Genomic DNA, 24,765 nt, shown 5'->3' on the forward strand with positions numbered 1-24,765 from the left:
ACTCTGTGAGGTAAATACTCTCCCCACTTTATAGATGAGGAAGCTAAAGCTCTAAGCCTTAAGTAAAACCATGACTTCAGCTGGAGCTTTCTTTGTCTTTAAATCATACTTTTTTGATAAAAGTAAACATCTCTATCCTGGAGATCCTGCTGAAAACTCCCCAAGGAGACTTCTCTGGCTCCACCACCCACCCTTCAACACATCGAGATTCATCCTTCCCTAGAAATGAGACTCTTCCTTTGTATATTCTTCTCCAACCTATACTTTCTGTCATATTGAAAATAACAGTGGCTTTTAAAATTCATTTCCTAAAGATGAGATTATAACACCAAACGTGTTATTTGAGGTTTCACTTGCTCCTCCCCTCCTCCCCTTCCCAGATTTGGGTTCTCCAGAACCTCAAGGGCACGTGTGTGCCTCCAGCCCTACCAGTCCGCTCCCAGCACCACCACCACCGGCTGCCATCAAGAACCCCAGCCATGCAAGAACTTTGAAATCCAGTTGTCCCATGACACTCCCATGACAAATGACATTCACACTCATGGCACACTTCATGGGAGTAACTCAAGTTACTAGGAATCTGGAGAGGCCTGGTGTTCTTTCAAGATCACATCCATCGAAATACATGTAGGCAAGACTAATGTTATTTTCAGAATAAACTTGACTCCATCTTAATATATCTTCACAAAGCGACATATTCTCAATTCTGGGTATATTCGCTTAGCTATTGTTAGTTACACATGATTTCACACAGAGCCGTGACACCTGAGAATTATTTCTCCATTTCAGTGTGTGAATCCAGTAGCAGTGGTCCTCGAACTGTTGTAGTTGTTCTAGCAGAGCTGTAACTAGACCAAGACATCCTTAAACAGTGTGGTACCTTTTCTCACCTTACTACAAACTAGCTTGCTATGTTTAAGCTCAAAAGTGGGATGGAAGTTAAGGTCCTAAAGTCTGGAGCAAACTCAAGGGTTGAGAAAGCTCAGATGAAGGAACATGTGTTCATCACCTTGGTCCTGTGGATTCCTAGTTTTAGTCTCTGAGGACCAGGAATTTGTACATGGCGACAGCAGGGAGTGGATGGGGAAAGGATCTGCTTTCCTTCTTGCTGTCACTGCCGACCAGACCTCCATTTGTATAGACTCAGAGAAAATTAAAGCTGAAAGGGATCTCAAAAGAATGGAGTAGGCCCAGGAAGAGTTTTCCCCATAAGTACTGGCTTTTAAAGAAACTGCTATATCATCTAACCTTGATATACTGGAGATACAAAGAAAGGTTCAAGGCAGGTAAGCAGACAGGAGAGGAACAGGAAAGGAAACTGGTATTTGTAGAGCGAGCATACGTGTGCTAGACGTAGTTCTAGATACCTCACACATTTAAGATCGTTTAGATTGCAAGTGACAGAAAACCCAACTCAGATGGCTCATGCAAAAAAAAGAGGGGGGGATTTATTGGTATTGTTCCTGAAAAATCTAGGAGTAAAGCTGCAGGATCTTACATAAAGACAGTAAAGCTGCCTGGATTGATTGAACCAACACCATAAAGACTTTGTTTCTGTCTGTTTCTTGACTCTACCGTCCCCTGACTTAGATTTATTTATGGTGAACTACCAGGTGGTGCCCAGCATTCAGTGCCAAGCTATAAAAAAAGAACCCATTTTCCAAAAGCTCAACAGTATTCTTGGAAAGTGAACCTCATTGGCCGATTGGCCTGGCTTCTGTACCCACTGCTGAACCAAGCACTGTGGCCGGGGGAATGGATTAACTGATCTGTTCGGCCTAGGCCACCTTTGTTGGGGCTCAAAGTGGGGGAGGTGTAATCCCATAAATCAAAATTTGGGTACTGTTGCCACAGAAGAGCCAGGAGCCGCTGAGCAGGTGGTGTTCACCACACGTGATCCTCCTAACTAGCCTGGAGGTCAGTATTTGACTATCTTCTACCATGCCTTCCCTTTAAGGTCCTGGGCTTCTTGAGTCTATTAAGTAGAATACCAGGTAGAAGGCTTTCACCATTTATGAACTGGTTTGAGCCCCTTTATAAGACCCAGAGTCAGTCCAAGAGGAAAAGAAATAGTAAAATGAATTTGTGTAGGCAATGTGTATTTTTTCTTCCTACTCCTGGGACTAGGAGTACTCCCTGCCCATCCTCCACACCCAGCCCTGGGGCCATCCTTCACTCCTATATAAGTCAGCTCTTTCCACTGATCACCTTGTCTGTTAGGAAGCCTTGTTGACTTTGAAGATTTGCCTCAAATTTGCCTTCTCACATCTCCTCTCCACTCTCAGGACTTGGGCATGCCTCTCTAATAGGTAGTGGTCCAGCCCAGCCCCTGTTCCCACCCCCCTGACCACATCTCAAAGCCTCTTGCTTCCAGCACTCACAGGTATGGTGGAAATAGGCAATATATTGTTTATTTTTCAAGTAGCTCGGATTACTGGCGAATGTTATCGTTTACTTTCTCAGCTGGCTGGAGAAGGCAGAACACACTCTTCTGTGAACAATTTTCCATTGTTTACTGGGAGGTTATTTCCTGAATTTGTATACATTTACTTATACCGGAGCTCTGGGGAAACATCTTCTAAAATTGGAAGTACGAACTTGAGGGGAATTCTCATTTTATGTTCAATTCATCGTGTGGGGTTTTACACACTTGTTTATATTTGACTAAACGCCTATCAGTATGGTCATCTTATAGGGGATTGTTTAGAGGATGTCTGTGTGTCTTGCTAAACATAAGAAATCCAAACATATGTGGTCTGGGGTAACAAGGATTACAAACATACATATGCGTTGGTTTTTAAAATTTCCCTTCTGCCCTTTATTTAAATAAAGGCAAATGCATGCATCCGTAGATACATAAGCTCCGAGAGACACTCACGGCAAATGCGCACCCACAGGCCTAGAATAAACAAGTCAAAGACCAAAAGAAGAGAAGAAACTGAGAGGTGTGTCAGTCATTTTTAAAGCTAGTATTTCTAACTCCCTGATGGAAAAGTTTCTTCGGGTCCCATATAGAACCAGGTCTGTAATTGTTCAGCTGTGAGCATTCAGGTCTGTCAGATGCGAAATGCACTGTCGCTTTGTCCCGGAGAGCTGACCCCATCCTGTTTGTTCAACAAACAGTAGACCTTGCCCTCCCCCTCCGTGCCCCGTGGGTGCGGACAGACAGCATAACTGTTCCTTCATCCATCTGTTCATCCAGGTATTCAACAAATATGGATTGCTCACCCTGTGCCCCAATCCTGAGGGAGGATCCATAAGTTCAAGTAGCTCTCAGTCTAGAGGGAAGATAGGCAAGTAAACAGACAATTAAAATACAGTGTCATTAATACTCTGATTCCTCCCATGATGCATCATTCTCTGAGATTTAGGCTTCCCGTCAGCGAGGTGTGAGTCACGAGCAATAGCTTGATGGAAGCTCAGGAACTCGAGCCCTCTGAGATGGAGCGAGTCAGCCTCCATGGGTGGGTTTTCCAAATGACACTTGAAGAACATTTCCTGCACACCAGCCTCTGAATTTACCACTTTACGTGGTCTTCATCTGTGCAGGGATCCTGAGCTTGGCACCAGGGTCACCAGAAGGGCAAGACAAAGGCACATCACTGGAAAAGAATATACAAATTGGGTTTATATGTGAAAATACCACATTCACATTTAATTAACTGAACACTAAAGATAAATAAGATACATTGTAACCTAGCAGGTTAGCAAAACTCACTCTGTCGGTAAGAGTATGGAGAGGCCAGAACTCTCCTCTGCTCCTGGGGAGACTGTCCTTTTGGAGGACCCTTTAGCTAGATCTGAAATAATTTTAAATGTGCTTACTCTTTGACTCAGCAATCCTATTTCTAGCAATTTCTCCTAGAGATAGTCTCACATAAGTGCAACTAAGGTACATGAATAAATGTGCTCATTACGGCATTTCATTGCTTGTCACAGAAACTGGAGAAAAAGGAAAAGAAATATCCAGCTAAGGATGACCAATAATAAACGGTGGTAATTCCATGCTATTAAATTAAGTAGATCCATGTGAACTGGTAAAAAGCCATCCAAGATATGTTAAATGAACAAAAGCAAGTTCAAGAACAATAGATGTAGTAGGAGTGTATTTCCATTTTGAGGAGGGGAGTAGATACGCAGACTCGTGTAGAAAATTCTGGAAGGATACACAGGAAACTATTGACAGCCATTACCCTGGGGAGTAGGACTGCTAGGGCTAAGGTAGAAGCAATACTTTTATTTATTTTTCACTTTATACCTTTTCACAGTGTTTGAGTACCCTTTTTGTTTTTTACATTTTTTTTAAATTTAAATAAAAGTAGTTTTAAACCACCAAAAATAATTTCCTACTATTTTTTCTTTAAAGGATCACACTGGGCGTAATCCTATTAGGGACTTTAAGAAGTTTTATTTAATTTTGTTTAAAACAGGCATTTCAGAAATATGTTTGACCAAAGAATTTCATTGTTGTTGCTTTGCCTAATAACTATGAATATGTCACATGAGTCATCTGGAGGCAACACTGACCTAAGGAATCACAGGGGCATTATGACCGGCCTAAAGTCACACAGCCAGGCAGTGGGAGACAGAATTTCTGAGTCAAGATCCAAAGTTCAATTGATGTCCTTCAGAAACTGTGCCATTAGGATGGAGGAGGGGATCTGATTCATTCATACTAAATAAAATTTATCTTGTTCCTTAGGTGGGGACATAGCACTTCAGAATTTTCTGTAAATCTTAGATGCTAGATGATAGTTTCCTAGGAAGAGTGAGGTACTACCTTCAGTAGGCACGGGCGGGGGGGGGGGATCCACTATTACACTTGAGTTATACTTCCTGCCATTTATGTCTCCGAAATGAGGCTCTTCATTCAGACCTCTTCAGTGTTTTTCCTTGGATATTTACAGCAATCGCTATTATCCATTAATCCAGTCCCCTATTGCAGGGAAAGAGAAAGGAAGAAAATAAAACCACTATTTCTCTTCAAAACTGATAGGATAAAAATGAAGTAAGTAGAGGGAGGACTGTGAGTAAATCCATCTTCCCTGCGTGCCTGGCCCACTGTCATTTCAGCCATCTCTACTTCTGGAACCTTCCTCCTCAGTTACAACCAGAAAACCATGTCAATTGAATATAAATACTTACTACACAATCACAGTTGCAGTTACAGCTGGAGATCGTGAAGGTGCCCACCGGTCGGGGTCCCGGGTAGGAGGTGATGAAATGGCGTGTGACATGGGTAGGGCGCTCAGAAGAATTTGGGACTCTGTCACTACCCATAAGAAACAGGTTGGGCTTATTAAAGAGCAAACGAAACCTGCAGGTGGTCCCTTGGGATAGCGACGCCTCGTTCCTGAATCTGGGCCCGAGGTAAACACACCGAGCAGCAAACCCGCCGTCAAGGAGCTGGTTTGGGTTGGCTCTGCCAGGAAGGTTTGGAAGGGAAGAAGACCTCAGAAGGGTGCATCTTCTCATCTCAGCCTCCCTTCCCCTCCCCACCCCACGGCATCCATCCCTCTCCCTGCTAGTCTTTCCTCATCTGGGTGAGCTGAAGCTGGATTGCTTTGCTGGACGTGGGGATGTGCTGAATAAAAAGGAAAAGGCCACCTTGTAATCAGCATTTATGGCTACGAGGCAAGGGTTGTTGAGCCAGTTCTGCTTGGAGTGGGGAGAGGGACACTTGCCACTGCTTCTTGTCTAGTCCCCTGTTCGTCACGTGCATCCATCTGTCTGCTGAACTTCACAGCCTCGCACCGTCAACACCACGCCAGTTAGCAGGTAACCGTTCGCTAGTTGGTCAGCCTGTGTGTCACGCCCCTCCCTGTCTGTGTCATCCCCGGAAGCCGTCCGGGCGCTTCTTTCCTGCAGCACCAGACACCACCCTAGACACCCACACGCACATTGTCTGCATCGCGAACTAAAGAAAGGTTTTCCCCGGTTCTTCGATGCCCTTGGCCTGCAGCTGCTGGTGTGCGCCACTCCTTACTTCCCTGTGGGAGGTGGGGCCTAGAGCTGGCCTGACACTCTGTCCTTCGATGACGCAACCTCTGTCCCTTGATAGATCCTGCCAAAAAGGGGAAGTTTATCAGATAGAAAAGGTCTCTGAGATCTTTGTATGTGAAGAAAGGTGTCCCCGGAATTTGAGCTTGCCCATGACCGAAGAACAGTTACATAGGTAGGAAAGCAGAAATGGTCACAAATTTGGATCAGAAGTGGGAGGGGAATATTCTAAGGTATTTTTTCTATATATCCGATTTCTAGCACGATACAAGAAATGCATCTTTCTCCATTGTTTTAAGTTTGTTGTCCACTAACTACTTAATCTGTTTTAGGATTTCTTTCCAGAGAAATCTATTTTAATTCATTGACTATTATTATCCATCAGTATCAGGCATTTTTAATTGCTGTGATTTTAGAGGGTATTTAAATATATGGCAAAACAAGTCTTCACTCATTGATTTCTCAAAAGAAAATGAAAATGTTCTCATTGCTTTATTTTTCCCTTTAGGGTCATTTTTTTAAATTCCAAAAAACTCTTGTGGAATTAATTAAGATTTTTTTTCTTGCTAATTATTGCTGGTAAATAGGCAAATCGATTTAATATCAAGATCTTTAAATTTATTTGAAGTTTCATGTTGGGTCACTATGGTTTTCAGTTATATGATTTTCTTTCTTTCTAGTATTATAAATTTTATTTCTGTTTTTTATCTTAATGCACTGACCAGAGCAGTGTTATATACCACCAGTCTTTCTAAGCATCCTTGGTTTATGCTGATTTTACTCTTGACAAAATCTATATTATTTCACTGTAAAGTATGATACAAATCATCAGCTTAAGAAAGATATTCTATCTATCTTGAGAAAGTAATTTTTCTCATGTTGTAGCATTTTCCCAATGAATTGATAGTAAATGTTAATGAATGCCCTTTAAATATATATTGAGATTATCATGTTTTTCTTAATTATGCCTACTAATATGAAAAATGTACCTATTAATATTAATAGAAAAATAGCTTGCAGTTTTGTGTATATATTTATATGTGTAAATGTGATGTGTATGTCTATAATAAATATTGTACTAGCTTGACAAGTTCAAACAAACCACAAGTAAAGCAACCAGACCTTGAAGTCATTTTTAAAAATTAATTTATTGGCTGTGCTTTCAATTTCTTTTATATATTTTGCTTTATACTGATTTCCTTTACGTTGAGATAATTTTGATAATTTTTGTTTTCCAAGAAAAATCACTCTGTTTCTTCAAGACTTAAAAGTTTATGAGCATGGGGGGGGCGCCTGGGTGGCTCAGTGGGTTAAGCGTCCAACTCTTGATTTCAGCCCAGGGCATGACCTCAGGGTCATGAGATAGAGCCCTGGGTCAGGCTCCGCACCTGCTTGAGATTCTCTCTCTCTCCTTCTCTCTGCCCCTCCCCCTGCTGGTGCTTGCTCTCTCACGCTCTCTATCTAAAAAAATAAAATAAAATAAAGAATTTCTCTGTATCTGATCTATCCTATCTGGCAGAATAAGGCAGTGGGGATGCTTGTCTGTCCTTGAGTGGGGTGGAAAACAAAAAAAAGAAATGAAATATCTCCCCTGAGATGCCAAACCACATATCCACCCTCAGGCAGATTGGATGCCAGAATTCATTCTGCCAGTATATTCCAGAAATCTAGTTAAAGTAGTCATGGGCAGTATTGCCTCCAAGGCATCTGGCAGAAGCGAAAGTAAATCTCCAAAGGAACACTCTTTAAGCTTAGGCCTCGGAGAATTTCTCAGATGAAGTTGCTAGAACTTTAGGCTCACAATAAGGAAAAAAAAGAAATCACAAAACACACAAGGAAAACACCATCATGAGTGTGTGGCAATAACCATCCTTAACAACATAAAGGGGAATCAGACTCATAAAGACTACAGATTTGGGAATGATCAAACACACAGTATAATACATTGACTATGTTTAGAGAAATAAAAGAGAAGGAAACAATCCAAATGGATCATGCAGATCTGAAAAACAGAACTTTTACAGATGAAGAATAAAATAATTTAAATTTGAAATTCAAGGGACAAATTGAACATCAGAATAAACACAGATGAAGGGAGAACAGTAAATTGAAAGATAAATCAGAAGAAATCACATAGAATCTAGCATGGAAAGATAGAAATGGAAAATATTAAAAAGAGACCAAGACACATGAAGATAGAATCAAGAGCATCTGCTGTGTCTTTAATCTGAGTTCCACGAAGACAGAATAGAAAGAACAGGGAGAACTGTTTCCAAATTCATGACAAAAATGAGTCTCCAGATTGAGAAAACTCAAGGAAGTCAAAAAAGGGAAGCAAAAAGAAACTCACACCTCAAGATATCCAAGTAAAACTGCAGAACCCCAAAGGCAAAGAGAAAACAATAGAAACATCCAGATATAAAAGGAAAATTCCCCGCAGAGGACCTGCAACCCAATGGGGTTGACTTCTTAACAGCATCAGTAAAAGCTAACCTATATGAAGAGTATCTTTAAAGTGCTGAGAGCAAATATTTTCAATGTAGTATTAAATGCCAAGGAAAACTATCTTTCGCAAATGACAGTGAAATAAAGACATTTTTAGAAAAACAAAAGCCTTCAACAGAACCTCATTAAGGAACTTCAACATGAGATACTTTGGGAAAAGGAAAATAACCTTGGAGACAAGCTGTGAGATCCATGAAGGAAGCTGTGGATAGATAAATACAAACAAACATTGAGTGTATTAAAGCTGAATACGTGAAACCTGGACCAAAAAAAAAAAAAAAAACAACATAAAATGTTGGTAAACATAAAACTCATGGTTTAAATAATGAATTAAAGTATTCAAAGGTTCTTATATTATTCTAGAGAAAGATAAACATACTAACTTTTGACTTTAATTTGGATGCTTAAGTCTATGGGTAATCCCTAAAAACAGAAACCAAGCATATAGTGTCCAAACTAGTAAAGAGGAAAAATGAAATAAGGGGTAAAAGTGGTTTAAACAAAAAGAAGGCACTTTTTTTTTTTAATTTTAAAAAGAAACAAAGAAATGTTGGAAAAGTGGAACAAATAAAAAACAGAAAATAAACTTCAAGGCATTTCTAAATGTATGTAAAGATGTTCACAGCATATTGTTAAAAGGTATCAGGAAATAGAAACTGGTATAAACTTCAGTATAAAGTAAACATTGTCAGGACTTAAAGGAGAAATTGGAAAATTTTACCATATTCAGGACAGATTTTTAATATACCTCTTTCAGTAATCGATCAAGCAGACAATTCATAAGAATTTAGCTGATTAGAACCACACAGTCGATAAGATTGTCCTAATGGAATTATTAAAATTTAATTCAACAACTAAATGTAATTCTACTCAAGCACACAGGTAACACTTATGAAAACTGACTATGTATGAAGCCATTCCAGAGATCTTAGAGTATCATACAGATCCCATTCTTTCGACCAACACAATTGAGTTAGGATTTGTTTTAAAAATGTATTTTATTGGGGCGCCTGGGTGGCTCCAGTCTGTTAAGCGTCTGACTTGATTTTAGCTAAGGTCATGATCTCAGGGTCGTGGGATCGAGCGTCAGTCTCTGTGCTGGATGTGGATCTTGGCTGAGACTCTCTCTCCCTCTGCCCCTCCCTGCCACACATGCTTTCTCTCTCTAAATAAATAAATAAAATCTTTAAACAAATGTATTTTATTATAAGTAGCATCGTGTCTTTAAGCATTTTTTTAAAATTTTATTTATTTATTTGTCAGAGAGAGAGAGACAGAGAGCAAGCACAAGCAGGGGGAGAGGCAGAGGGAGAAGCAGGCTCCCCGCTGAGCAGGGAGCCCAATGCAGGGCTCGATCCCAGGACCCTGAGATCATGACCTGAGCCAAAGGCAGACGCTTAACTGACTGAGCCACCCAAGCATCCCCTTTAAGCATGTTTTAACCTGTTAGTGGTTATTTTTATGGCTGATATGACCATGGATCTGAGGCAGCTAATGTCCTTAATTTCAAGACAAATTTCAGTTTCTGTTTGGAGGACAAGGGACAGTTTTGTAAGTATTTCACTCGAGAGCCTTCTTGAGCTCAGTATTCTATCAGCCATAGAAGGAAATTCTGCCCCACCTCTGACACTGGGGCTCCTGCTGTTTTTACCAACTCTTAACGCCTTGACCCCACTCAAAGCTGTACACTAATGGCTATTATAACAAATAAAATAAAATAAAATAACAAGTGTTGATGAGAATGCAGAGAAATTAGACCCTTTGTACCTTGCTGGTGGGAACAGGGAAATGGTGCAGTCACTGTGGGAAATTGATACGGTGATTCCTCAAACATTTAAACATAGCATTACCATATGGTCCAGCCATTCCACGTCTGGGCATACACCCAAAAGAAGTGAAAGCAGGGCCTCAAATAGATATGGGTGCACCATGTTCATAGCAGTATTATTCACAAGAGCCAGAAGATGGAAGCCTGCATAAATGGATGGACAGATGAATGCATACACAAAACGTGGTCCATCCACACACTGGAGTATTATGCGGTCTTAAAGAGGAAGGGGGTTCAGACACCTGCTACAACATGGATGAGCCTTAAAGACATCATGCTAAATGAAATAAGCCAGTCATAAAAGGACAAATATCATATTATTCCATTTCTACAAGGCACCTAAAGTAGTGAGAATCAGAGAGAGAAATAGAGTGATGGTTGACAGGGGCTGGGGGGGAACGGGGATGGAGGGGGTCAGTATTTCGTGGGTACAGAGTCTATGTGGAGAGTTTAAAAAGCTCTGGATACAGATGGCAATGATGGTTACAGGACAATGTGGGTGTACTTAATGCGAGACTACTGTATACTTAAAACAGGTTAAAATGGTAAATTTTAGATTATGTCTGTTTTACTACAATAATTAAAAAAACATGTAAAAACTGCTGTGCCTATATCCAGGAATAGTCGGCCACTGTTCCTGGGGTGTTGATATAATAATCAATCTTAATGTTTTGAGAGAAGCCAACTCTGTTATCCCTTTCCAGAGCTGCTCTTGCTATGGCATAGAGGCCAAAGGGAGAATATTATCTGGGGATGCGTTAACATTTGTGTAGCACTTCATGTTTGAAGAAAGATTTTTATGTCTCCTCACCCATTTAATCCTTGTGACAGCCTTATAAGGGAAGTAGTACTGGTCCCTTTTAATTGATGTATGAAGGGGAGGCCTGAGAGATTAAGTTGTCCAGGACCACTGGGCTGTTAGGATGCCCAGGTTCAAGTACTTACCTTCCGACTAAAGCCCCTGATCTCCCAGTGTACAGAAATAGTTGTTGACTTACCGTGAACTTACATTTGATATGCCAAAAGCAAAGTGCTGGACTTGTTACACTGAATAAAGAAGAGAAGAAGAAAGATAACATTATTACTACCTTCCCAGTGACCAAAGAATGCTGATTATACTGACTCGACGCTCTGAATCCCGTTAACATATTTGTGGCTCTTTACCGTGCTCTATTTCCAAACCTGAGTCACGTTTAAAGTCTGGTTGGCTGTTTGTATTTTTGGACGTTAGCTTCTAAAAATACCCTTTAATTTGGCGGGGAGGGGCAGAGGGAGCTTTCCCTTAAAACTCATGGTTTCGGGTTGCAGCAATTCAAATTTTAATCTAAATTTTGGAAAAATTTTTTTTAATTCTTTATTGTTATGTTAATCACCATACATTACATCATTAGTTTTTGATGTAGTGTTCCACGATTCATTGTTTGTGCATAACACCCAGTGCTCCATGCAGAACGTGCCCTCCTCAATACCCATCACCAGGCTAACCCCTCCCCCCACCCCCCTCCCCTCTAGAACCTTCAGTTTATTTCTCAGAGTCCATAGTCTCTCATGGTTCCTCTCCCCCTCCAATTTCCCCCCTTTCATTCTTCCCCTCCTGCTATCTTCTTCTTTTTTTTTTTTCTTAACATATATTGCATTATTTGTTTCAGAGGTACAGATCTGTGCTATGGTGAGTGCTGTGGAAAATTTTTGTCTGATTCCAATAAAAACAAGCAGCCAGGTTGTTCTCTCATTGTCATGCAAGAACGGTTTCATTTTGGGTCTTAAATTTCCTTTTTTCACTGTTCTTCTCGGAGTGGATGGCTAACGTAAATGGGAGAGAGCTGGCGAGGCACCATCACTGCCCTCAGTAATGTTACGACCCCCCCCCCCCCCCCCCCGCCAAGCAAATGGCTGGGTCAGTGCAACCTTCAGATTCTCAGCACGTGGCGAGCATTCACTTTCCTTGGAAGCCTGCCATCGATAAGCCAGCTCAGAACCCAACTCTGCTTCAGAAGGTCAACCCAGTAAGCTTTCTCTGTCTTTGGGAAGATTTGGTACCTAACAGAAGGGGGGTGGGGTTGAAACCCCCTTGTTGGGAGCAAGCCTCCCTTAATCTATTACCTGGGAACCGAAAGAACACTCCCTGGGACAAGATGGGCGACAAGATTTTTTTTTTTTTTAAGATTTTATTTTGAAGTAATCTCTATACCCGATGTGGGGCTCGAACTTACAGCCCCCGGCGTCGAGAGTCACACGCTCTACGGACTGAGCCAACCACCAGGTGCTCCATGGGTGACAAGATTTGAGGGTTTGAACTCTGGGGTCCTCCCCTGTGCAAGGTACCTCTAAAGTCTACCCTGGGGGGTTAAACACTGAATGTTCAGAGGGGGCCCCTCTGTGTCCTCTTTCAAGCTCCTGTGGGGTGGAAACAGAGGACCATCTCCTTACACTGTATTTACTGCACAGATTCCGAAGTCAGCTCTCCCACCTCGTGCATATGAAAATATTTGGAAGCACTCACTTGACTTTGAAATGCTCACAGCATTTTGGGACTCCCCCTTCCCTTGCGTTTTGCTGTAAAATTCACAATCCAGGATTCTCTGGGCAGAGAGCGGTGGGGAAAAAATGAAGTACTTAAAAAAAAAAAAAATACCTTACACCTGTCATGTGGGCAACACCATAGGACCTTTTCTTTTGTCTATATCCGGTGTATTGCTTCTGTTCTCATAGCTCACATTGATGCAGCCCCTGCTCGATGCCAGAAATTGTGCCAAGCTCTTCACGGGCGTTAGTTTCTATAATCCCCACCGCAGACCTGTGGGATAAGTACTAAGATTCTGATGTTACAGAAAACGAATCAAAACAAAAACCCCAAAATGGAAAGAGGGCAAGCGGGCATATAGCAAGTAAGTGGCTTAACGTTGTGCCACGGGGTTTTTTTAGTGTGTAAAACTGTTCAAACAAACCTGCCCCAAATAGATCATTGTCTTACCCTTGACAGTGCGAAATTAGAATTTCCAGAATCAGGCTTGCCGATCCCTGTCAGGACCTTATATACTTCAATATTCTCTTCTTTCAATAAGGTGGGGGAAAGCACCAACTGTCTTATTATGTCATGCATTTTATTTTTTTTTAAGATTTTATTTATTTATTTATTAGAGAGAGATCATGAGCAGGGGGGAGGGGTAGAGGGAGAAGCCGACTCCCCGCTGAGCAGGGAGCCCGATGAGGGGCTCGATCCCAGGACCCTGGGATCATGACCTGAGCCAAAGGCAGACACTTAACCGACTGAGTCACCCAGGTGCCCCTATTTCATGCGTTTTAGATCTATGATTGTTTCCCCTCAACTTTCCCTTCTACATGATTTGAAATTGTAATAACAGGCAAACTCTTAACACTCCTGCCAACACTGTGTTTTGTAATGCCTCGGTCACTTTGCTTTCAACTTAAAACATCATCCGATTTTCCGTATTCCATGAAAGAGTGAAAGGTACAAAGCCGACGTGCATTATTTGAAATTGTGAAAATATAGCAAAAAAAACAAAAACAAAAAACCTCAATGGCAAACAAAAATGGAAAGTAGTTCCATGTGATGAATGAGGGAGGTTTTACTCTTAATGCTGCTTCAAAGATAAAGAATATGAAGTCAAACCCATTTTTAGAGAGAAGCTTGATTTTTTTTTTTTTTTTGAACACGGTAAAGATATTTTATTCTGGCATTAATATAATTTCAACAAAATATTTTGAAATTTGTTTAACAGAAAGTAAGTAAGTGTTTACTGAACATCTACTTTGTTCTCAGAATTTAAGGAGAGTATAAGCTATATATAAGAAACAGCTCCTGCCCTGGAGAACTTATAATTTAGTGGGTGGGAGAAGATGAACACACCAATCAATTGGATTTTACCCAAGGCAGAAATTACTGGGTGTTCTTCTTCTCCTTCCTTCTGGTTCTTCGGCAAGATCTAAAGATTTGTTCTCTAAAATACATCGTGACTCTGTCCTCCTCTTCAGAGAAGCTTGATTTTGAATTTCAGAGTTAGCCTAATTTGGTGGTCCAAGATTAGAGTCCGTTTTCCCTCTATTTATTGTCTGGTTATTGTGATTCATTTTTTTTTTTTTTTTAAGATTTTATTTATTTATTTGACAGAGAGAGACACAGCGAGAGAGAGAGCACAAGCAGGGGGAGTGGGAGAGGGAGAAGCAGGCTTCCTGCTGAGCAAGGAGCCCGATGTGGGGCTCGATCCCAGGACCCTGGGATCATGACCTGAGCTGAAGGCAGACGCTTAACGACTGAGCCACCCAGGCACCCCGACTGTGATTCATTCTTAAACCTGGCTTGAAATGTTGACAGATGCTTCACTCTAACCTGCTTCAAGATGTGTCCTTGTGTTCCTCTTAACACTAGAGTCATCCGAAATCGGGCCTTCCCTTGTGGTTCACACCACTGTCCCGTTTGGAGTCACCCACTTGGAGCACAGCACCGAGGATGTGCAGGAGCTAATCTTCCAGCATCTGGAAGGCATCTTGCCAGGCCTGCCTCGACCAGTTGCGACCAAATGCCAGAAATGGAGACATTCTCAGGTAAGCAGAGAATCCGCGGGTGAGGACACAATTTTCTTCAACAGAATTGACTGAGTCAGCAGAACGGACTCCTTTTTCTCATCTCTTCCACTCTGTAGTTCAAGAAACAAACGATGTGATCTCTGGAGCAAATATTTGTTTGCCTCATGTGTAACCGTAAACTTCTACAGGTCTTATTAGCCCGTTATTTCTCGATGAGAGCTGCGTACAATTTTCCCCAAAATCTAGCATCTCGAGACTTACACACCCAAAAGCTGGGGTTTCCTATGCAGGCAAGGCCAGTTATATATCATAATACAGCTGTTTCTCTGGGGTTTTTCTAAATCAGGACTGTGGTTATATAGAAACCACTTTAACCTCCCCAATTTTTTGCAATATGTCAAATTAACCTTGTAAGTGTATTTTGCTACCACAATTTTCATTTTTATTAAGTTCCCACTTTGGTTTTGACTGCCGCCAGCAAAGCTCCTTGGGGGACAAAGGTGAATACCTGTATAATTCAGCTACTTGAGTTGTTTTTCTGGGTTAGATAAACCTGCTGATCGCTCGGCTAGCTCAGACTTCAGGCTCCTTGCACTAAGTAAATGTTGACTTTTCTGAAAATCTCTGCATATTCCAACAGAAGTTTGCGAGTATTTGTAGAAAAAATCTTTTGATCTGTAAACTCAGTTGTAAAGCCGTTTGGGGACAGTTGCAGCAAAGGGCAGAAGAGAAAAGCAGCAGTGACTATTTTCCCCCAAGATCTCCAAGCCCGTGGATTAACCGATTTATCAGCGCTGCTGGTTACCCAACTTGGGAAACCTTTAGGAAAAAATGGTATTGTGAGAAATTGCAGCAGATTTTGTATATTTTACATGCAGGGCTTTCCAAAAATCAGAGGAAATGGTAAATTACTTTCTAAAATACTGCAGCATGCCTGTGTGTTTACCCGTGTCTTCTCAAGTTCAATTATACAGGGAACTTTGGGGAAAATATTTACTTAAACGTATCATGGTCACTTTAGAAGACTTTACTTTTTCCTTTTAAAAGCATTGAAAAAAATCTCAATAGCTAATGTCTTTATGTGCTACTAACTCAATTTTAGGTTGGTTTGAAAAAGAAGACAGGGAAATCATCTTGTTACTGTAATTTGAAGCTAGATGTATTACACGGCAAGTCCTTTTGCAATTTATAAATATTCCTTTAAAAGGAACAATAGTTTGTGAGTTTCTTCTTGTGACTTCCGCAAAATAATTTAATAAGCTGGAAAGATGGGTTAAAATCAACTTAATTCTTCAAACTTAAAATGTGTTAATAGAAATAGATTTGCCCCAACCACAAAATGACCTATTCAAAGTTTGTGCAATATCACAAAATTTAATAAAAAATATTTGAATACAAAGTACATCCAAACCCTAGCCATGATTTTTATTACAATTTGGATGTTCTCTTTTGAAATTAACCCAGTGCATTTACAGCTCTGTTGTCACAAAATCTACATTGGCTGCAAAGTCTAAAAGGGAGTAAGTTGTTTCATTAAAACTTAGAAGTTTGCATTTTCCAGCATCCATACCCTTCTCATAGTACCTTGAGCAACACCCTACAGAACATAACATCATCATTTATGGCAGAGATCTTGCCTACATCGTGAGATAGATGACGGTGATGATACATAGATGATAGGTAGATAGATAGATGATAAGATGGATGGATGGATAGATGATAGATGGATAGATGGATGGATAGATAGATAGATAGATGATAGATGGATGGATGGATGGATAGATGATAGATAGATGGATAGATGGATGGATAGATAGATATATAGATAGATAGATAATCTCCCATATCACCTCAGAAAAACGAATAAGGAATGACAGATCCAGAGACATAATAGGATTTAACTAGTTTTTGGTTATTATTCCCAAGAGAACATTTTGCCAGTGCTTTTCAAAGGTCCATTGTAACCTTTGAAATTTGACATAAATAAATGTGTGCACCCCTCTTCCCTTGCCATCCCGGAGCACATGCTCTACCTTCAATAAGCTCATTGATGCACGTGTATGAATATGGTCTACTATGTGCATAGACTGAAGGGAAGGATTGTGTAGGAACAGGAACAGAAAAGAAAGAGGAACAGAAAAGAAAGAGGAACCTCCCATTGGTTTTGAATTTCCATTCATTTCTGAGCAGAGGTGCAGTCCCCATACTGGGGAAATCCCACCCATGTCTTCTAGTCTAGGTCCCACCCTATGTTCCTTTTCTTTTCCTCCTCCCCCTCTCCTGTTCCACCCCAAATGTCTCCTATTCTTCACACTCCTCCCTCTTTCTGACAAATGATAGAGCCCTTCAAACCCTCATTTTGTGAAATCCTCAGGAGACCACAGAACTGGCGTCCTGCACCCCAGGCAGCAATGGGCGGTGTGGATTCCCCATCCTAGACCCCTTTGTCTCCATTCATTTGATTTTTTTCCCTTTTTTCTCTTCTTTTGCGATCCCTGCCCTGTCAAGGGTAGAGGAGAAGGGGGTGGGGATCAGGAATCATGAGCACCCATAGTGTGCAAGCCAGGAGCTGGGCCATTCAAATATGTGCTCTCATTTAACATTGAAAGTAGTCTGATGAGGTTGCTAGTTTTAACCCCCTCTAGCGATGAGAAAACCAAAGCCTCAAAGCCATGAAAGAAATTCCCGAAGATCCCTTGGCTCGTAAGGACAAAACCAGTCTTCCCACCTGCCTGTCCTTCCCTGCCTGTCACTGACCCGCTGTGTCATGAGGCTGCTACAACAAGCCACCACCGGCTTAGGAGCGTAAAACAACATAAATTTACTATCTTACAGCTCTGGAGATCAGCAGTCCAGGACGGGTTTCATGGACTAACATCGAAGTGTGGGCAGGCTGTATTTCTTTCTGTAGTCTCTAGGAGAGGAACCATTTTCTTGCCTTTTACAATTGTTAGAAGTTGCCCACATTCCTTGGCTCCGGGCCCTTCCTCCACCTTCAGAGTCAGCAACAGTTAGTCACATCCTCATCGTGCGTCCCTCTGGCTGTTGTGTCTGCCCCTACTCTTCCTTTGAGGACCTTGTGATTACTTTGGGCCTGCCTGGATGTTCCAGGAAAATTTCCCCATCTTGGGCTCAAGTGATCAGCGACGTTTATTCCAGCTGCAACCTTCATTCTCCCTCGGCATGCGACATCACATTCGCAGGTGCTGGGGATTGGGATGTGGGCACCTTTGGACAGGGTTGGGGGGAGTGCGATTTCTGCCTACCACACCCTTTTCTCTCCAGACTTCCTTGGTAGATGCCTTTATGAGGCAGTACCTCCTGCTGTCCTCATCAAAGCTCCAGGGAGAGCAACCCCCTTCCAGGCTCCAGCCCCTCTAAGGAAGTGGCTGCTATGGGAAAGGGGTAAGGGCATATTGGGGGGGGGGGGCATTCTAGTTTCCCCACTACTGCTCTCCCACATCCTGGGCTGCCTCTAAAGTTACAGACCCACAGTGACGGGAAAGGGTGCACGATGTCTGTTCATTACTCATTTAGCTACTCATTGACTCAATAAGCATTTAACAAATGCCCGCGGCATGCCTGGGACCCAGGTCCCCGAACCCCAGGGACTAAGATTTGCTGACGGCCTTCTTCAAAGACACTGGGCTGAATTTTTGGTCTTGAGTAAGATCACGGTGCATTCTTGTGGGCGCTGCTCTGCCGGGAAGAAAGAGGCGGACGAAGGAGGAAGGCGTGTGTCAAAGACTTGGGAGCTGCTCTGTGCCTCCCATTCGGGTTTGCATAAAACACCTGAGGAGGTGGTTTGAACAAACTTAGCAAAGCAATGGCAGGTTTTCAGGGTTCTCAGTCCTCCCTTTGGCACTCTTTGCCCTCCAGAATTTAAATGTTTATCCAGCTCATAGAGCTGGATGTCTAAGCTGTGATGCGTTGCATGAAGGCTTCTGAGACCAGCATGATGCATTAATGCCTTCAGTAGGAGAGTAATTGCTGCAAATGCCTTCCCGTGTACCTCGACGGGACAGGTGAGCAGTCCGATGACCCTAATACTCTCACTGCTGTGTACTGTGCTTTTTTCCCTTGTTTCAGGGCTTCTTGCAATGCCTTGCTCCAACTATCGTAAATGTCTGGATTTGCTTGTGAGTTGAACTCTGATTTTCCCCCACCTTTCTTGAGTCCCCGAAAATGCCAGTGGTTCTTTCCCCTGATTTATTTAGCACACTCATGGAGTACTGTCTTTAAAACAAAAACAAACCAACAAAGAAAAAAACCACTGAATGTATTTTCAAATACCAAGGAAATCAGGAGAGGAATTTAAGGGGAGGGAAGGAAGATGTTGGTACCTCTGGCAAAATAAATGGATCCAGACTAACCTCTTAAGCTTTTGCAGTACAATTAGAAATCAGGTATCTTCTGTAGTTACATTTTTTTTTTTTAACTTAGTCTTTTGCCCTGAGAGGATGCCTTTTCTCTCCCCAGTGGCAGTCTGTTCATTTTTTTAAGATGAATCATGAACTCTTTAAGAATCTAAATAAAAGCAGAGGTGCCTGGGTGGTGCAGATAGTTAAGCATTGGACTCTTGATTTCTGCTCAGGTCGTGATCTCAGGATCGTGAGGTGGAGCCCCAAGTTGGGCTCCACACTCAGCCAGGAGTCTGCTTGAGATTCTCTCTGCCCCTCCCCCCCAGATCTCACACACTCTCTCTCAAATAAATAAATCTTTTAAAAAAAAGAATCTGATAAAGACTCTGAGCATGAAGGTTCTCATCATTTCAAAATATATATGTACACATGGCCACAAAAATTGCATACAATTATGAGGATTTATAAACAACCTAAAGTCCTCCCATGAGTCCCACGTTAAGAGTACCTGCTATAAAGTTTATTCTACTATATCCTGCATAAATCAAGAGCTCTTCTCGGCCCAGTCTTGTGTTGCAGTCAAAGAAACACAATTCCACAACCAAAAGAAATTTAAAATACAGGCATACCTTATTTTATTGCACTTGGCTTTATTGCATGTCATAGATACTGTGTTTTTTTAACAAATTTAGGATTTCTGGCAACCCTGGGTTGAGCAAATCTATGGGCGCCATTTTTTTTCCAACAGAATGAGCTCACTTCATGTCTCTGTGTCACATTCTGATAATTCTCACAATATTTCAAACTTTTTCCTTATTATTGTATTTATGATGGTGATCTATGCTCAGTGATTATGACTCTCTGAAAGCTCAGATGATGGTGAGCATTTTGTAGCAATAAAATATTTTTAAATTAAGGTATGTATGTTTTTGAAGACATAATGCTATCGTACACTTAAACGACTGCAGTACAGTGTAAACGTAAATTTTACATGCATGGGAAACCAAAAGAATTCATTTGACTCGCTTTATTGCAATACTTGCTTTACTGTGGTGGTCTGGAACCAAACTCGTGATACCTCCAAGGTGGGCCTGTAACTCCAATCTTTACAAATACCTTTTATGAAACTTTAAAGAATATCCAACATTTGTCATCCTTGCCAGCACTTTTGGAAGTCTCTCTTCTCATTCTCTGTATCTCCCGCTTCTGGAAGCTCCCCCACACCTTCCCTGTGCACCTTTACCTCTTAATTCCCCACCGAAGTTTCCCTGACCAGCAGCCCTGTGGGCTCATCTCTTCCTGTTTGTCCTCCCTTCAACCTCAAGTTCACATTCTTCACTTTAACTCTAACCTTTTTTTTTTTTCTTAAACAAGTAACTCTTCACCCTTTTTAGTGCAAATTTCCCATTTTGGCTTCCTCATTACCTCAGTTGGCATAGTCCTTGCCAGGAGTAGAAAGAATAAAAGAGAAAAGAAGGAATGTACAACAGCTTATGGCCAGAGTTTTCCTTAGCTGTTTGTGCTTGGTGGGGGGAGAAAGTGCACACACCAAAGAGCCTGAGGCCACCTAGTACTTACATTCTTGCCCCGTGAGATTAATTTTGGATGTGTGATGGTGTCTAGGTCATCCCTGGAAGGTCAAGTAGCAATTCATATTCTCATTTTTTTCTTTTTCTTTCTTACCCATTTCCTGGTGTATCGCCCTCGTTATCTTGTTTTGCTTGGGTTGGAACTAGAAGGCAGTGACTGCTTGCACGAAAATACCAAAATTATAAACCCCAAGGATTGTCCTCTTCAAAATAGTCACCTTGATAAGCTACACCCTTATTTCCACAAGATGGGGCACGTCTTTCAGAGCCTGGCATGCATTCTTTGGCCTATCGTTGGTTGGATCAGGTCTTTAGAATTTGAGCTTGAATTCAATGTTTTAGGAACAAAGCCATTTGGACTTAAATCTTTTTAATAAAATGGATGGTCAATTTTGACACTTTTCTTAAACGTTACAGATTCAAACATACGGCCTCCCAGGATAAGTACTCTGAAAAAAAATAACCATTGTGTTTATCAGTTCAAGCACGTTCCGTGTGTTGCTTGGTAGTTTATATGCACAGTAAAATCATACTCTATTGGTCCTTCTGATTTTTCTCCCATATTTGTGCTTTATAATTTCTAGATTTTTAATGATGTGATTATGATCTTGGACTCTGGCATCAAACAGATTTAGGTTGAAAGCCTGGCTTTTGGTGGGCCTCTGAGCAGGCTAGACTGGCACGCCAAGCCTCAGGGCCCATCTGTGACCAGTAACAACTGAACCTGGCTCATAGGGTTGTGGTTGGAATGAAATGGGGCAACACGGTGGAAAACATTTACCACAGACGCTAGTACAAAGCAAGTTCTCGGGAGATATTACTAAACGCATAGCAAGAGGAGGAAGAGAGGACATGGGGTCATTTCCTAGGAGCCGAGCTCGTGCGTCCCTTTCACTTGCTTTCTTTTCTTGACTACCTCTCTCTCTTTTTTAAAGATTTTATTTACTTATTTGACAGAGAGAGACCCAGCGAGAGAGGAAACACAAGCAGGAGGAGTGGGAGAGGGAGAAGCAGACTCCCCACTGAGCAGGGAGCCCGACATGGGGCTCGATCCCAGGACGCTGACATGACCTGAGCCGAAGGCAGATGCTTCACCGACTGAGCCACCCAGGCACCCCGACTACCTCTCTTCACAGCCACTTGCTGTCCTACTTTTTCATTTTTCACACTCTCTTTTCAGAGTTTCTCTCTTCTCTGTGTTCTCTGCTTCACTTCTGCAAATAGCCCTGGACAAGGCATGTTTCTGAAGGACTGATTCAGTGCCAGGCACTATGACACTTAGTCGTGCCATAGGGACCATTGAATAACATCAGAGCAAGGTGAGACCAAAGAGGTGGACTTCTGTGGATGCAAGGAACTCTTGTCAGTTGTTGTTGTTTTTAAAGCTTATACATTTTTCAGCTTCTTGCTATTTATTCCCAGACTGACTTGCACATTCTTTAGTGTTTGGTAGTTAAACATATTTATGCCATTTACGCCATGAGTCAACATTTCCTGGCATGACATTATGGCCACAAGAGTGCTCTTGCCTATGTGCCATGAGTTTCTGGTAAAGTACGGAGAGCCAAAACAGGCCCTTTGGGATCAGTGGACTCTGGCATGACCCAGTCCATCAACAGCAAGACACATTACAGGTGTCAGCACTAAGCTGACCATTCCATTGCGTAATCTCCCACCTCTGTCACTGGCTCATTACTGATGAGTTGCTTCGGTTTATTATGAGGTAGCTGCGTGTATGTGAGATTATTGGCTGAGAAGTTCTGATCATGGAATTAGGGATGTACAGTCACAGTTTAATTGAAGTTTCTATGAGCAGATATTTCCTCTTTTAACAAAATTCCATATTATGCAAACTATTAAATGTTTTAACACATAGGAATTTAATTAAATCATTTTTTCTTAAGTACTCATGAGACTGACCCTGCCATGTATTCAGAATCACACTTTTTCAGAAGAACTAATTATTTCGGGCAGCATTACTTTATAGAAAACTTTTTAAAGCAGTCTGTCATTTCTCCTGGACAAATGCTATATATATTCATCTGCAGTCAGTATTACTACTTAAAGCTTGATGATGGAGGTTATTATATGGGTGTGGACACCCCAAGAGAAGTAGGCCTGATTCCAGCACTATTCCATAAAGGGTAAGTCTACTTGATCTATTTAGGATAGACATCAGCATTATGCTATAAAACTAACAAATAAAAAAGTTCAGTTGCCCAAAGCTATTTATATCCACATTAGAAATTAATAATGTATGTCCATGTTTCCATTTCACACACCTATACTGAGCTCTTACTCTATGCAAGACATTATGCAGGATTCTAAAGACTCAAAGACAGCTCCCCTCCTGCAAGGAGCTTGCTATATAATTAGCAAAGCTGACCAAAAAGCAGATAATCATGAGATAATGTGGTTTGCTATAGGAAAGGTATGTATAATATACTCTGTGAACAAAGGGAGTTTTTTTTTAAGATTTTATTTATTTATTTGATATAGAGTGGGGGGGGGTAACGAGCACGGGGGAAGGGTAGAGGGAGAAGCAGACTCCCCGGTGAGCAGGGAGCCCAACGTGGGACTCGATCCCAGAACCCTGGGATCATGACCTGAGCTGAAGGCAGATGCTTAACCAACTGAGCCACCCAGGTGCCCGAATACAGAAAGTTTGAGGAGAGTGGTAACACATAGCTTCCTAAGAGAAGACATCACTTGAGCTACAAAATGAAGTCAGACCGGCAGAGGGAATGATGTTCCAACAACAGATGCACTTTCCCAGAGGTGGGAGAGCACAAGGTGCATTCTTTCTTTTCACCTTGGTCTTTGCACCTTGGTCTAAAGTACCTCTTTAAACATGACAGCCCACATCATCATTTTATTACACTGAGTGTGTGAGTGTGTGTGTGTGTGTGTGTGTGTGTGTGTGTTCATTATATATTCTTTCTATATATTCATTCTCTCTCTGTCTCTCAAAAATGCCATTTATTTTTTATTTATTTTTAAAAAATATTTATATATTTATTTTAGAGAGAAAGCACGCATGTGCCAGTTCGGGGAGAGGTAGAGGGAGAGGAAGAGAATCTCAAGCAGACTCCTGGCTCAGTGCGGGAGCCTGACACAGGGCTCAACCTCACGACCCCGAGATCATGACCTGAGCCAAAATCAAGAGTCGGACCCTCAAAGGACTGAGCCACCCAAGCGCCCCACAAAAAATGGCATTTATTAATCCCCTAGTCTGTGTAGCTCACTGGGCTTTGTACTTAACTCACTTCACCCTCCAAGCACCCTGTGGAGTGTCTGCTTCTTCCCCGTTGCACAGATGAGGAAGTTGGGAAATAGAGGCTCAGTACCTTAAAAGCCAGGGCTTTCAAACACCTCACTCTACTGCCAGTAATTGTTTGAGTTCTGGCTTTCCCCCAATTATGACACATTCTCCCATCATCATTCTTCTGCTGCTGTTAGCTAGAAATAATAGTTAACATCTATGCTCTGATTTTAGAAAGCAATTTTCTACTTCTTTCCATTTGATCCTCACAATTCTGACAGATCAGGAAGTAAATATGACTATCTTTGCTTCAAATGAAGAAACTGGGGTTCACGTTGCATGGTTTTCCCTAATGTGACGCATCTAGTAAGTAGCAAAATAGAAATTGGAATGTTTCATTTTAGATACAAAAGTCCACATTTCACACAGTATGCAAAAATTAACTAAACGTGGATCATAGACCATAAAACCTTAAAGTATAAAACTTCTGGATAAAAACAGGAGAAAATCTTTATGATCTTGAGTTTGGCAAACATTTCTTAGATAAGATACAAAAAGCACAAGCCATAAGAAAATAAATTGATAAATCGGGCTTGATCAAAATTAAAAACAATGTCTTTGAAAGACACTGTTAAGAAAATGAAAGGACAAGACAGAGACTTGGAGAAAACA

General features: G+C 41.5%; 1 protein-coding gene across 4 annotated transcripts in view; it reads left to right on the forward strand.

The window, feature by feature from the left end:
- The window catches only part of RNLS (renalase, FAD dependent amine oxidase), a 268,188-nt gene that overhangs the window by 228,027 nt on the left and 15,396 nt on the right, over positions 1-24,765 (forward strand). For 3 of the 4 annotated variants that reach the window (XM_032430322.1, XM_032430324.1, XM_032430325.1), the window contains exon 6: positions 14,724-14,899. In XM_032430322.1, the coding sequence (XP_032286213.1) occupies positions 14,724-14,899 (176 nt within the window). Of the gene's footprint in view, positions 1-14,723; positions 14,900-22,011; positions 23,287-24,765 lie in introns of those variants that run through there. The other variant, XM_032430323.1, reaches the window with a different exon arrangement.

This window comes from Phoca vitulina, unplaced genomic scaffold, assembly GCF_004348235.1.
Source record: "Phoca vitulina isolate PV1807 unplaced genomic scaffold, GSC_HSeal_1.0 scaffold43, whole genome shotgun sequence".
Classification (NCBI taxonomy): domain Eukaryota; kingdom Metazoa; phylum Chordata; class Mammalia; order Carnivora; family Phocidae; genus Phoca; species Phoca vitulina.